General features: G+C 36.3%; 1 protein-coding gene across 1 annotated transcript in view; it reads left to right on the top strand.

Annotated features, from left to right (window-relative positions):
- Positions 1-3,113: 3,113 nt before the first annotated feature.
- Positions 3,114-14,365, top strand: part of LOC137637918 (D-aspartate oxidase-like) — a 41,117-nt gene continuing 29,865 nt past the window's right edge. The window contains exons 1-2 of the mRNA XM_068370026.1: positions 3,114-3,182; positions 7,618-7,735. Coding sequence (XP_068226127.1) covers positions 3,124-3,182; positions 7,618-7,735 — 177 coding nt within the window. The 5' untranslated portion in view covers positions 3,114-3,123. The remainder of the gene's footprint in view (positions 3,183-7,617; positions 7,736-14,365) is intronic.

The raw sequence follows: 14,365 nt of genomic DNA, 5'->3' as shown, positions 1-14,365 counted from the left end.
TAATTGTAATTTGTTAATCTTACGTGTGGCGAAATATGTTCGCTCACTACAAGGCCTGAATTATAACTTCAGATACTATTATTAATAAGGAATTAGGAGATTAAATCTGACCCAGAAACATTTTGTCGAAGAATCTATATATACCATTTTTTTGCTATAATGATTCGAGCTTTTTTATGGTATAGCGTTAAATAATCATTCAGGATTACTTGGGAGGGATGATTTTAAAGTTGACCTGAATTTTCACATGAAATTCTGTGAGTTCAAGAAATTGGGGAAAATTTAACTGCGTATCAATAATAAATTGATCGCACAATTATGTTTACGTCTTTACTATGGGAACTGACACTACGACAACCTAGCGCTCAGGTTAACATGTTTAAAGATTACTGTAATTGCTAATTAACTAAGCTATCAGGCCATTAAAAATTTTGCAGGTCCTAAAACCTAGCCGAAGATTTTTTCTTAAAATATGAACATAGTTTGAATGCTTTGGCAGCATAAATTCATAAAATAATGAACATGACATACCTGGGTCACCGCGTTTTGACTGAACGGGAGAATTACCATAGTCACAGGTAGACCACGGCTAGGCCTAACTGGGACTTCAGACTACCATCATGTCAAATGAGAAACTTGATAGCCAACATAATGTTGAGGGTAAGGGCTATATTAACTTTCGCCTGAAACCCATTCTACCTTACATTTGGAGAGAGAGAAAAAAAAAGGATTATTTGTGCGAGTGATAATGTAGTGGAAACTAGAGGGAACAACCATTTTTGTGCTGGTGTTAACATCTAAAATTAATCAGAAACTTAAAATATATATATGTACTGTATATATATATATATATATATATATATATATATATATATATATATATATATATATATATATATATATATATATATATATATATATATATATATATATAATGACTTACAAAACAAGAAAATTTTACTTAAAAAAAGAGAGGAGACATACTAGAAAATCGTTTTGATTAATGAGTTAAAGAATCTTAGTAAGGGAGAGATCGGTAGTATACTTTCTTAATAAACAATCAGGCAAAGGTACAAATACTTGACTATTTATTTGCCGTTGTTAGACAAAAGGAACGTGTTAGAAGTGTTATTTACAAAATAAATAGAGGATGAAAAGAGGAAAAAGTGGAAAAATGTCCCAGTGCGAAGTGATAGTGTAAAGGTTGGCCTAGTTTTTACATTGAATAATTGTATACACGGGGTCGACATATCGTTAAAGTACCTCAATAATGATAGTTTATTACAAAACTATTGAGTTCCATCCAATTACTCTCATTTTTAAAGTTTTATTTCTCAAATCCTATAGAAATGAAAGTTGAATTGATCAGATTGTTTTTAAATTAGTTTTGAAATTGTACGTTTTATTGAGTTGCCACATTAGATTATATTTATATAGAATAAATACAGACATTATTTGATGAAAAGTTTTCAGAAACGGTTACGAAGGAGTACTGGTCGGATTTCTTAAACTACTTGATTAGTCGTGATTTTGACAATACGTAGGAAATACTGTTATTGGTTTCCATACATATATTATTATTATTATTATTATTGTTGTTGTTGTTATTAAAAGGAGAAGAGTAACCAGGCCAATGAGTCAGAGCTGGCCCGATTAGATTCGGGAAGAAAAAAAAATTATATTAAAGCGAAATAAATGGATGGAATAAAATATATACATAATTAATTATGGGGTAAACATCTGATAGAAATTTAAATCTTATCTAGGAAACATATGTTTCTTTGAAAATGTTAAATCCTAAAAAGACATTTTCAGTCCGATAAATGGTCAATTAAAAGTTTTCTCATCAAAACATAAAACTCTCTTTTAAAAACTTTACAGTCGTTAACATATGTTTTATAGTTAAAATAGTCACACTAATTCCACCTTGGAACTGCTATATAAGATGAGTACATAAAACACCTAAGTGTCAGTTTTGTGTGACCTATACGCAATCTTGTCAAAAATTACTGAAGATTCACGTAGAAAATCTATTGGCTTTGCAAAATCTGTTCACTTTGTTTGTTTGACACCATGTCAACTGTTTGAATCTTTGTCTGTTCGATAAGATACATTGACTTTTGTAGGTTTGTTCTGACAAAAATTAATCCCATTCCAGGAATTTCCTATATATTCTACTGGCCTTTGCCCTGTTCCTTTTATATCTATAGTTTCTCTGACTTCCTGTTCACTATCCTTTTCATATTTCCATATTATTTCAATATGTTTTCCAGCTACATGAAGCACCTATCATCTACATCATTTGTAGAAAGATATTCCCACGACCTATTAATCTTAACATAGTATGGTGACGCTTTTTAAAAATTTTAGATTAAAATTTTATTTGCCCATATTTCTACTGCATAGAGTAATGCAGCCTTAATGTAACTCTTTGGTTTTTTCTTTTATAATGAGATACATTAGTGTATTTAAATTACCTATTTTTTCTTTTATAACGATACACAGTGTATTTCAATTACCTATTTTTTCTCTTTTATAATGATACATATTGTTGTATTTTAAGTACCAATTTTTTCTCTTATAATGAGATACATTAGTGTATTTTAATTACCTATTTTTTCTCTTTTATAATGAGATACAATAGTGTATTTTTAATTACCACTAATTTAGCTATCTTCTCCCATTTAATCCATGGTGTAACTACTTTTCATTCTACTCCCACTCTTCTCAATTTACTCTTACAACACGTCTTTGGACAGTGAAATATTCTTGTAAAATCACATTACTCTCTTTACACAGCACTGAATTCGCCTCCTAACCATTTTCCAGACTGTAGTGTAGGCAATGTTTTCCTTTAGAGTCACGATAAACTATATTTGCATAATGTATTCAATATTTAGAATACTCAATCCTCTCTCCTCCATTTTGCTCTTCTACTTTTTAATCAATTCTACAATCTTTTCCCCAACTTCCACAAGCAATAAATCTTATTTGTATAGTATCTTCCATGGACATCTTAAGAACCTTTTTTCCATTACTAAGTAGAAAAAGGCTTACACGGGAACTTTGAACACTAATTGTAGCCTACTTCGAATTCTCTGTTAACAGGTACGAGCCCCTTGGATGAAGGAATTTTTTGCCGATGATTCAGAAGACTCTAGCTTCTGTTATGTTTTGCCAAAGTAAGTTTACCAGTACATTTTATATGTTACAGTTTCATTCAGTGTATGTATTTATTTGTTTTATCTTCACATTTCTTTATTTGCAGCACAATACTTATAGGCATAGATACTTGACAGAAAGTCTTCTAGATAAGATACTTATAGGCGTAGATACTTGACAGAAAGTCTTCTAGATAAGATACTTATAGGCGTAGATACTTGACAGAAAGTCTTCTAGATAAGATACTTATAGGCGCAGATACTTGACAGAAAGTCTTCTAGATAAGATACTTATAGGCGTAGATACTTGACAGAAAGTCTTCTAGATAAGATACTTATAGGCGTAGATACTTGACAGAAAGTCTTCTAGATAAGATACTTATAGGCGCAGATACTTGACAGAAAGTCTTCTAGATAAGATACTTATAGGCGCAGATACTTGACAGAAAGTCTTCTAGATAAGATACTTATAGGCGTAGATACTTGACAGAAAGTCTTCTAGATAAGATACTTATAGGCGTAGATACTTGACAGAAAGTCTTCTAGATAAGATACTTATAGGCGCAGATACTTGACAGAAAGTCTTCTAGATAAGATACTTATAGGCGTAGATACTTGACAGAAAGTCCTCTAAATAAGAACAAGATGTGTTCCATCGTTTTTAGTTAGCTGCTCTTGCTAGTGTTCTAGCATACATATGTATACATAGTAAGGTATTTTTCAAAAGGAAGTGAGGTTGTATATAATTTGGCCAGTTCTCAATAGTCTTAGATTTATTGCACACAGGTTCTCATCTATGAAGGTTCTAAAGTTAAAAGTTCTTATTTAGAGGACATATATTTACTTCTGCTTTCCTGTCTTTTTAATAACGGGTTAATGCTGTTCTGTGTAGGTTAGTTTGAAAGTTAATGGACATGAGGTCTTGTTACAATTTTTCTCTGATAAAAAGTAACTCTAAATTTAAAAAACCTTGGTATTAAGACCAAATTAGTTTTAACAAAAGAGTAATGTTGTACCGTGTATATTAGTGTATAAAATAACTTATATGCTTTCTTTAAAAACTACCAAAGTTTATCTACACACTTTTAAAGGCTTTGCTCAATACCATCACCAAGAACGTAAAAAAATACAATACAGTACAGTTCAAGAACGTAAAAAATGCAATACAGTTCAGTTCAAGAACGTAAAAAAATATGCTATATAATACTGTTTTCAGCAATCCATGACAAAATTTGCATGCTGTAGATTCGAAAGTCAGTGCACCATGATTAGGCATATTTCTGGCAAACTAAATCCTGTTGCTAACTTATTATGGATGCTAAAACTTAGAAAAAAAAATCTGAAGGATAGATATGAGAATCATTTTTTTTTATAGAGCAAATAACATGAAAAAAATACTTCAATTTCCCTCATACTTAAATCATATAATTAAAATTTGTTCAACTTTTTTCGAATAGACAGCATATTCTCATATTTTGTTCAAGCGTTGGTCTCCATACACACAGTTATATAGATTATTATTATTATTATCACTAGTTGGAAAAACAAAAAGCTATAAGCCCAAGGGATCCAACAGGGAAAATAGCCCAGTGAGGAAAGGAAATAAACTAATGAGAAGTAATGAAAAATTGAAATAAGAATACTTTAAGAACATTAACAACATTAGAATAGATCTTTCATAAATAAACTATAAAAAGAGATTTATGTCAGCCTGTTTAACATAAAAAAAACATTTACTCGAGTCTGAACTTTTGAAGTTCCACCGATTCTACAACTTGGTTACAACTGGAATAAAACTTCTATAATATTGTGCAGTATTGAGCCTCACGATGAAGAAAGCAGGACTATTAGAATCAACTGCATACATAGTATCACAAACTTAATGGTATTGTCCCGGACAATCTGAATGCATAGGATGGTCAGAATAATTATGAAAAATCTTATGAAACATGCATAACGAACTAAATGAACAACGGCGCCGCATATCAATATCTATAAATCAGGAATAAGAGATTTAATTGGCTGTAAGTTCCTGTTCAACAAATTAAGATGAGATTCCGCCGTATAAGACCAGAGAGGAGAACAATAGTCGAAACAAGGTAAACAAGGATAGATTGATTACCAAACATTTTTAGACTTTCTAAATAAACCAATTTCTTGTACAATTGAAAAAGAGACAGATCAAATGGGTTTCTCAAAAGTAAATTTGCTATCAAGAATCACACCTAAAATGTTTAAAATAGTTATACAGTTAAAGAAACATTATCAACGCAAACGAGCCACTGTCCTCGACCTACTTACAATACTTTGAGTTTTGTTAGGGTTTAACTTCATGCCGCATAATTTGTACCACATACCAATTTTAGCTAATCTCTATTAAGGGATTCAACAACCCCAAATCTACATTCAAGAGATGGAATTGATGCAAAAAGAGTAGCATCATCTGCATATGCAACGAGTTTGTTTTCTAAGGCAAACCCCACGTTATGTGTATATAACAGGTAAAGTAATGAGACAAGAACACTACCCTGAGGAACACCAGATATCACATTCCTATACTCAATATGGTGTCCATCAACAACAACTTGCGATCTATTGCTTAAAAATGCAATAATGGTGGGAAGTAAAGACCCATCCATTCTCAACAGCTTGAGTATGAAAACAGAGACCTCGTGATTAATGCTGTCAAAGGCAGCACAAAAATCAAGGCCAATCATATGAACTTCCTGACCACAAACAATCACTGGAGATTGTAAGAATTAGGTAAGAGCATCATATGCTCCAAAGCCTTTATGAAAGCCAAATTACAAACTAGGGAACCGAAGATTACATTCAGGAAACCCCCTTTGACATTTTGCCAAAAGACGATCTAACACTAGAAAATATGGGAGTTACGAAAATTGGACGGTAATCTGCTGGACTTGAGGTACCACAAGCACATTTACACAAAGGAGTAACATTGCCAATTCTCCAACAAGTGCTGAAAAAAAAAAAACAGGAAAAAACCATTTGGATCTACACCTTCATAAGCATGAAGGGCCATCAAGGGAGTTTCAATTTCACGAGGCCGAAAATCTAAACTAGTTAGTTTAGCCTCAAGAAAACATCAATGATAAATATCAAGTTTTTCATTACTCTGCTTACTGTCAAACACATGACTGAGCCATCTGGTTTAAGTAAAGGAACTGTTGCATTTATACCAAAGTGTGCAGATTTAAGGGTAGTCCACCAATTATGTCCCTGGGGTGTACAGTTAGAAAGGGTTTCTTTTGTTAAATGTATTCCTTTTCAGTAGAAGCATAAACTCTGTGCCAAAGCTCTTAGCCGAGTATAGTTGTTCCAAAATTGATAAGCCTCCTGCTTTTCCATATATAAGCACATCTACGATCAAAATTAAACCAGTATGTGTCTTTCACTCGGTACTTCAGCATACAAGAAGGGATACAGTATGTCTATTCTCATAGTACTGCATATCTAAAAAAAAAATATACCTATAATATTAAACAATACAATAACAAAGTGGTTTAATTTTAGCTATTTTGATTATTTTTCTGTTTAAATGCAATAGTTTTTCATTGCTATGTAACCTTTAGTAAATAAGATTTGTTGGGTGCACTAATCCCTTCCATAATTTTTAAGACTTTAATTTGTACTTTATGGCCATTATAGTAATGGTAAATTAAGTACTAAACTTTTCTTTTCTATGTTTTTATCTTTTCTAAAGGGAATGTTGATCGCTGGCAATGTTTGAAGATGGCAGTAAATGTATCTTTTTTTTTTTTTTTGCACCATGACTTTTTACTGCATTGTATTCTACTCTTCCAATTTCATGTTCCAAATGATATCTTTTCACCCAGCTGTTTTCAAGCTCTTTTACCTTTAACTTGCTCAAGTTCTCATCTTTCATGTTTCTTAAGAATAAATTCATTACGAGAGTCACATGAATCTTGTAGCTCAGTGGTCTTAATAAGCCACTGTTTTTTTAATATATATAAATGTTATCCTTCTTAATTACTCCATTATTTAGGAAATTAGTTTACTAACACTTGATTTCAATTAAATATTAAATGTTAAACCACTGAAAAAATAAAGAATTCCGAAAGTAGTTTAATGTCACTCAAATTTAGATGGAAATTTGGTGGCCTCTCAACTTTTTAGATACTTTTATGAATCTAGCTTTCTGATAAGTAATAAAATCTGACATGTAACAAAGACTATACTATACTGTATAGCATAACCAACACTTGAGCATTCAAGAAATCACACAACTGAGTTTTCCCTAAAACATTTAGAATATAGTAAACAATGAAGCTAATAAGTCTAAAATTTATGTGTTCATTAATAATCATAAAAGATTATTTTCACATAATTTGGCGGGTAATTTATTTTGCTCACATAAAAAATGCTCGCACTTTTTATATGAAGAACTATGTAAATATCAATTTTATTTTTCCAGCATAGACACAGTAGTTCTTGGAGGTACTCATCAAGACAATGACTGGAGAAGAGAAGTTGATCCTGATGATCGTGAGGCAATCTGGAAAAATTGTATTGAAAACTTTCCTTCTCTCAAGGTAAGCATTATTATGATGGATAGAATCGAAAATGACCTTTTGAGAAGTTTTAAGTACAGTAAATCGTTGATCTTTGTGATCATTTATGTTTTTGTCTAGTAAAACACCTGCAAACAAAATTCTTCTCAATACATTATCCAGGCAAGTCCATAATAATTAAGATGAAAAAATAACTTATGATAAGTAAAGAATTAATAATCCCCACGGTTACAATGAACCAGAATAGCCGAGTCTTGTTTGGAAAATAAATCTCTATCGGCTACATACTGTATACTGTATATTGAAATCACATCTTTATTAGTATTATACAATCAGGTTTATCACACGAAAAATAGGTTCAATGTAGAAGTTGGCTTTAGGTATGAATTATTTTATGCATCTTTTGCAAGTGGTGGAATTACTGTAAGATTTTATAGCTTATATAGGAAATATTTATTTTAATGTTATTCTTAAAATATTTTATTTTTCCATTTTTCCTTTCCTCACTGGGCTATTTTTCCGTTGGGGCCCCTGGGCTTACTGTATAGCATCCTGCTTTTCTAACTAGGGTTGTAGCTTAGCATTTAATAATAATAATATTAATAATAATTCGGGGGGGGGGGGGGGTAACAAGAGACAGGCACAATATGCAAGAATTCGTGAATACAGTACTTGCTACCCTAGGTTGGGTTAACTCCTAACCTACCAACTCACTGCTCTTTATGTGTGGTCAACTAACACAACAAGTAACTCACAGTACTGCCTAATATTGCTTTTACTTGGTTTCTATCACAGTATAAGTATTGTGTTAATGAATGAATACAGTACAGGCATATGCTACATACATGGTCAGACTAGGGTACACATGAAACGAGTCATCATCACAATTATAGTATATACATGTAATATGCACATTAATAACAAAACACTTTTGTTTCAATCTAACAACACTTGCTGATACTATAGTGTATATCACTGTAATATATGTACAGTACTATACTGTAACTAAAGTACTGTACAACTTATTTAGCCAAGATAACACTCACAAGTGATCGGTGTTGATCATGTAGCCTATATCTACATTACTATTTTAAAGCACAGGATTTTTTATATAGTACTGTACAGTATTGTACTTCATCCTTACCTCCTACGCCTCTTAATACAAGGCCTTCGCCTTGATTTCGCCAGTCATCTCTATATCTTGAGCTTTCAAATCAGTACGTACTTCTTCATTCATCATCTACCTCACGCTTCATGGTCCTCAGCCATGTAGGCCTAGGTCTTCCAACTCTTCTAGGGCCTTGTGGAGCCAAGTTAAATGTTTGGTGAACTAATCTCTTTTGAGGAATGCAAAGAACATGCCCAAACCATCTCCATCTACCCCTCACCATGATCTCATCCACATATGGCACTTGAATAATCTCTCTCATAATTTCATTTCTGATTCTGTCCTGCCATCTAACTCCCAATATTTTTCTAAGGACTTTGTTCTCAAATCTACTAAATCTATTGGATATTGTTTCATTGTAATACCACGATTCATGTCCATACTGTAACACCGATCTCACTAAAGTGATATATAGCTTGATTATTATATTTAATTTCTGGCGATTTCATTCCTAAATTTCACTTAACCTAGCCGTTGTATGATTTGCTTTTCTCAATCTTTTAATAAACCCCAGTTCTAAAGACCCTGTATTAGAGATTATAGTTACTATTTAAATTATTTTACCTTATTAATCCTTTCTCCTAATGATATCTCATCTTCCATTGCATATTCTGTTCTCATCTTTGTCTTTCTTTTACTTATCTTGAGCCCAATCTCCTGTGATATTTCATGCATTATGGTTAGCAAGCATTGCAAATCTTGGTGTTCTGCTTATAGGGACAGTGGCATCAGCATACTCTAGTTCAGTTAATTTCCTACTACCAATCCAGTCCAATCCTTCTCCATCATCCCCAACTGTTTTATGCATTACAAAATCCATTTCCTTGGAGTACTCCGCTCTTCACTGAAAATTCATTTGATAGGACTCCACTAACATTAACTTAGCACTTGCTATGCTCATGAACAAACTTAATCAAATTTACATTTTTCAATATTAAACTTACCCGATAATCATGTAGCTGTCAACTCCGTTGCCCGACAGAATTCTACGGGAGGGATACGCCAGCTATCACTATACTAGAAGGGGGTGTACTCACAAGCGCCACCTGTGGCCAGGTACTACAGTACTTGTTGTTGACGCCACCTCACTTTTTCCTCTGTCGTGCTTCCGGCAAGACGTTCTTGGATACGCTTATGATTTTGGAGTATTGTTCACGGTTTGGTGAAGTATTTCTCTAAAATTTGCAGCTATTCGCTATACTGGAAACTTCTATATTAGCTTAGTTAGCTTTTGGAATTAATTTGATTAATTATGGTGACGAAGAGAGTATGAACTCTCTTTCTCCTTTATATGGCCGACCCTTCCCTTAGACGGAAGTGTTGGTGTCTAAGAGAGTATAGACTCTCTTTCTTAATTTTGCTTAACAAAAGTTATAGATTTATTTTATATCTCTCCGCCTTTTATAGGCCTCTTCGATTAACTTCCTTTTATTATAAACTTATTAAAATTAATTTTTATATTTGTTTATATTCGACCTTTCCTAATAGTAGGCGGTCTTTTCTTGGTACCGAAGTTAATTAACATTGAGCCCGTCATTTCGGTTTTACCTGTTAACATATTTTGCTATTTTAATGTTTTTGAAAGAATTTCTTTGATAGTCTCGTACTGTTTTCAAAGTTGAACTAACGTTTTGTTTTGTCTCTGCAGTTGTTGACGTTCAGAACGTTCAACTTGCGCTCTATCGTCACGATAGAGAGAGAATTTTCACGGTGTCACGTTGCAGTAAGAGTAACCGTGTCTAGCGTTTTGTTCATTCTTTCTTAACTTAATGGTTTTAATTCTAATAAATTGGGAAATATTTCAGTTTTTTCCTTTAACAATAATATGTTTTAACGATATATATGATTGGGCTCTTCTCTCAGGTTCTAAGTCAAGAGAGAGAGAGAGAGAGAGAGAGAGAGATAGAGACGGAGGGAGAAAGAGGAGGATAAACGTTTCGTTCAAGCGAGTAACGTTGTTATCGTTTTTGCTCTTCTCCCTAGTCTCTTTAGGGGAAGAAGGTAAACGTTTCTAGAGTTTTTTCTTGTTCTCAAGCTTTATGCGGTGAGAGATTTTAAACGTAGTTTATTTGATCTAGTGTTTAGTCTCTTTCCAGCCACTGAATTATTTATCTTTCATTAGATTTTTCTGTTACATTGTAATTCTGTTTTCGCAATTACTAACTTTTGAGAAAGGATAGAATTGCGTGTTTCAGGTACAAACCACTTAAAGTTTCGAGTTCAGTGAAATAAGTGCAAACAGAAAATCAAAAGTGATAAGTGATTAGCGCAAAGTGTGTCAGTGTTGTGCGTGAGGGTACTTCTGTGCGTGCCAGTCGTCCTCCCAGTCCGGGACCTCTTGCAAGCTCCCAAGCCCAGGGGAGAAGCAATGTCGAAGGGCAAAAGGGTTCGGCAGGCCTTGATCGGCGCACAGAAGTATCCTCGGTGGTTGCGGGCGTGTCTTACAGAGACCGTCACTCCCACCCGCAGACGATTGAGCCCTTATTTTGCTCGTCTGCAGAAGAAATTTCGGGGAGAAAACGCTGGTCTCAGGTCTCAAGACCTCTTAAACGTAAAGTCCAGACCTATGCCAGACGTACGAAGTTAGAGTTCAACAACCCGGATGCAGTCATTGGGTTAGCTCTGACTCTCCTCAGTCATCAGATGACTGCACACCTCCTAAGAGAGGTAAGGCGATGCCTCTACATCTTCTATTAAGGCTTTGCCTTAACAGACCTTATCGTCTGTTGATCCCAAGACGACTTTGCTGCAGTCCATGCAGTCGTAGCTTGCGGTCTTAATGCGTGAGTTTCAGGCTGAGGTTACCAGCGGTGTGCAGCAACCTCCGCCTCCTCCTGCGAGAGCTCCGCCTCCGCAGTCCAGTCTGCCAGGCGTACGAAGTTGAGGTTCCTCAGGCTACCTTACCGCGTTCTGAGTTGCCAGTTACCAGCGTTGTGCAGCAACCTTAACCTTCCTTAAGGCAACCTCAGCAATGGGAGCAGGAGTCTTATGCCTTACTTCCTCCGCTTCCGCTTGCGGTTCCACCAGCGAGGCAACAATCTCTTGAGGTACGACAACCTCTTCCATCAATGAGGCAGCCACCTCAGCACTCGCTGCAGCGACCACCTTAGGCTAGCACCTCAGGAACCTTAACTCGCGAGACAAGAACTGCGTTCTGCGCAGCCGCTACCTCAACTCTCGCAGCTCACACCTCAGGAACCTTAACTCGTTCCTCAGGAACCTGCTACTGCGCATCCGCAACCCTTACAGCAAGCGCAACTCTTAAGGCAGCAACCTCATGCTATGAGTCAGCCACCTCAACGCATGCATCTGCCTTTTTTTCCTCAACTTGAGCTTCTTCCCATTCAACTTGGGAATAACAAATGACAATAATAACACCTCATTACTTTCATAACTTGCATTTGTAATCATATACATGTATGCCTACACAAACATTATGATAATGGAGGTTATTTGTATTACTTATATAAAAATATATATGTATTCCTTGCAATATATTTTTAACAAATCGCAAAATATGGCAAAAATATCTTCTAAACAAAAATGAATCATGAGTTATGAATGTAAGGTAATATTATGTTGATATTAAACCCCATGCAAGCATGCATGTAGTAATGCAGTGTTGCCAACAGGGCGAGTTTCCCTTTCCTGAGGTGAAGTAGATTATAGTACATTTAGTGTAGCTTAATTCTACGATTATCATGCCGGCTATCAAATTCATCAACAAAACAGTCTAAATCAATTCCCTCGGGACGTGCACTTTCAATGAACGGTAATGCGATATTACTCACTCTAGCACTGGTCATGGAATTTCTGAGAAATGTTACACGCCATGCAACACGCTCTGCTTACCTTACAGCATGCTCTACATACAGCATGCTCTGCATACAGCATGCTCTGCATACAACATGGTCTGCATACCTTACCGCATGCTTCTCAGTCACACATCTTTGGTTGTTGCCAACTCACTAGACTGTCAAGCAGTTTCATAACGTTGCCTTCTAGTCTGCTGCTTTTGCACCAGTGAAACCCTCACTGAGAGAACTTAGCTTTTCTCGGATATGGTCCCTGTAGATGAGAAAGTGCTTTTCTCCCTCCTTCTGATATTCCCTTGAGGACTCTGTCATTTGGAGAGGAGCCTTTAGCTGCGTAGCCTCCTATGGACTTTTATTTAAGCATAACATGCTTCCAGGGAAGGTAATGGTTCCACTTCAGTCGCTAATCCCGTCTGTTACCACACCTGCTCCCATAGACCTTGAGCTGTGTTGCAAGACATGCAGTCCAAGCTTAGTCCTTGTTAGAGGATTTTTTGTTTACGGAGTCAATGTGTCACTGGGAAGACGTTCAACAACCAGCAGAAGTGACTTGTTGTGACGCAGTGCGGCAACCTCAGCAACCCGATAAGGAGTTGTCTGTACGACCCAGACAGTCTAGACAGCTTCGGGTTGTCACTGTACTTCCTCGCTTCCCCATGGTTGACAGTTCACAGACTGTGCAGCAGTACCATGATCTTGTGTCCGGCTCCGTCAGACGACTGGCTTTTAAGAGCTCCCACAAGTCGTCGCTGTCTGGAGATTCTCAAATGGACTATGGATCTGACCAAGGAACTGGGCCTCCTGGTCAATTTTGAGGAGTCTCAGCTCGTCCCATCCCAGACCATTGTCTCCTTGGGTATGGATCTTCAGAGTCGAGCTTTTCGGGCTTTTCCGTCGGCCCCAAGGATCTTCCAAGCCCTAGAATGCATCCAGAGCATGCTGAGAAGGAACCGATGCTCAGTCAGGTAGTGGATGAGTCTAACAGGGACACTTTCATCGCTGGCCCTGTTCATCGTGTTAGGGAGACTCCACCTCCCCCCCTTCAGTATCATCTAGCTGCTCACTGGATAAAGGACATGACGCTAGAGACGGTCTCAGTTCCTGTTTCCGAAGAGAGGAGGTCTTCTCTCGCGTGGTGTAAGAACAGCTTTCTTCTCAAGGAAGTCTACCTTTGGCTGTTCAGAAACACGACCGCCGTCTCCTCTCGGACGCATCAGACACGGGCTGGGGTGCGACTTTGGACGGACAAGAATGCTCGGGAACATGGAATCAGGAGCAAAGGACACTTCACATCAATTGCAAGGAGTTGTTGGCGGTTATTCTGGCCTTGATAAACTTCAAGTCCCTCCAGCTTAACAAAGTGGTGGAGGTGGACTCTGACAACACCACAGCCCTGGCTTACATCTTCAAGCAGGGAGGGACTCTTTCGTGGAAGTTGTTCTAGATCGCAAGGGACCTCCTCATCTGGTCTAAAGATCGAAAGCTCACGCTGGTAACGAGGTTCATTCAGGGCGGTATGAATGTCATGGCAGATCACCTCAGCCGGAAGGGTCAGGTCATCCCCACAGAGTGGACCCTTCTCAAGAATGTTTGCAGCAGACTTTGGGCCCTGTGGGGTCAGCCAACCATAGATCTGTTCGCTACATCGATAACCTAGAGACTCCTGTT

The sequence above is a fragment of the Palaemon carinicauda genome, chromosome 3 (assembly GCF_036898095.1).
Source record: "Palaemon carinicauda isolate YSFRI2023 chromosome 3, ASM3689809v2, whole genome shotgun sequence".
NCBI lineage: Eukaryota > Metazoa > Arthropoda > Malacostraca > Decapoda > Palaemonidae > Palaemon > Palaemon carinicauda.
The sequence above is the reverse complement of the archived record's forward strand: the minus strand, read 5'-3'. Positions and strand labels throughout refer to the sequence as shown.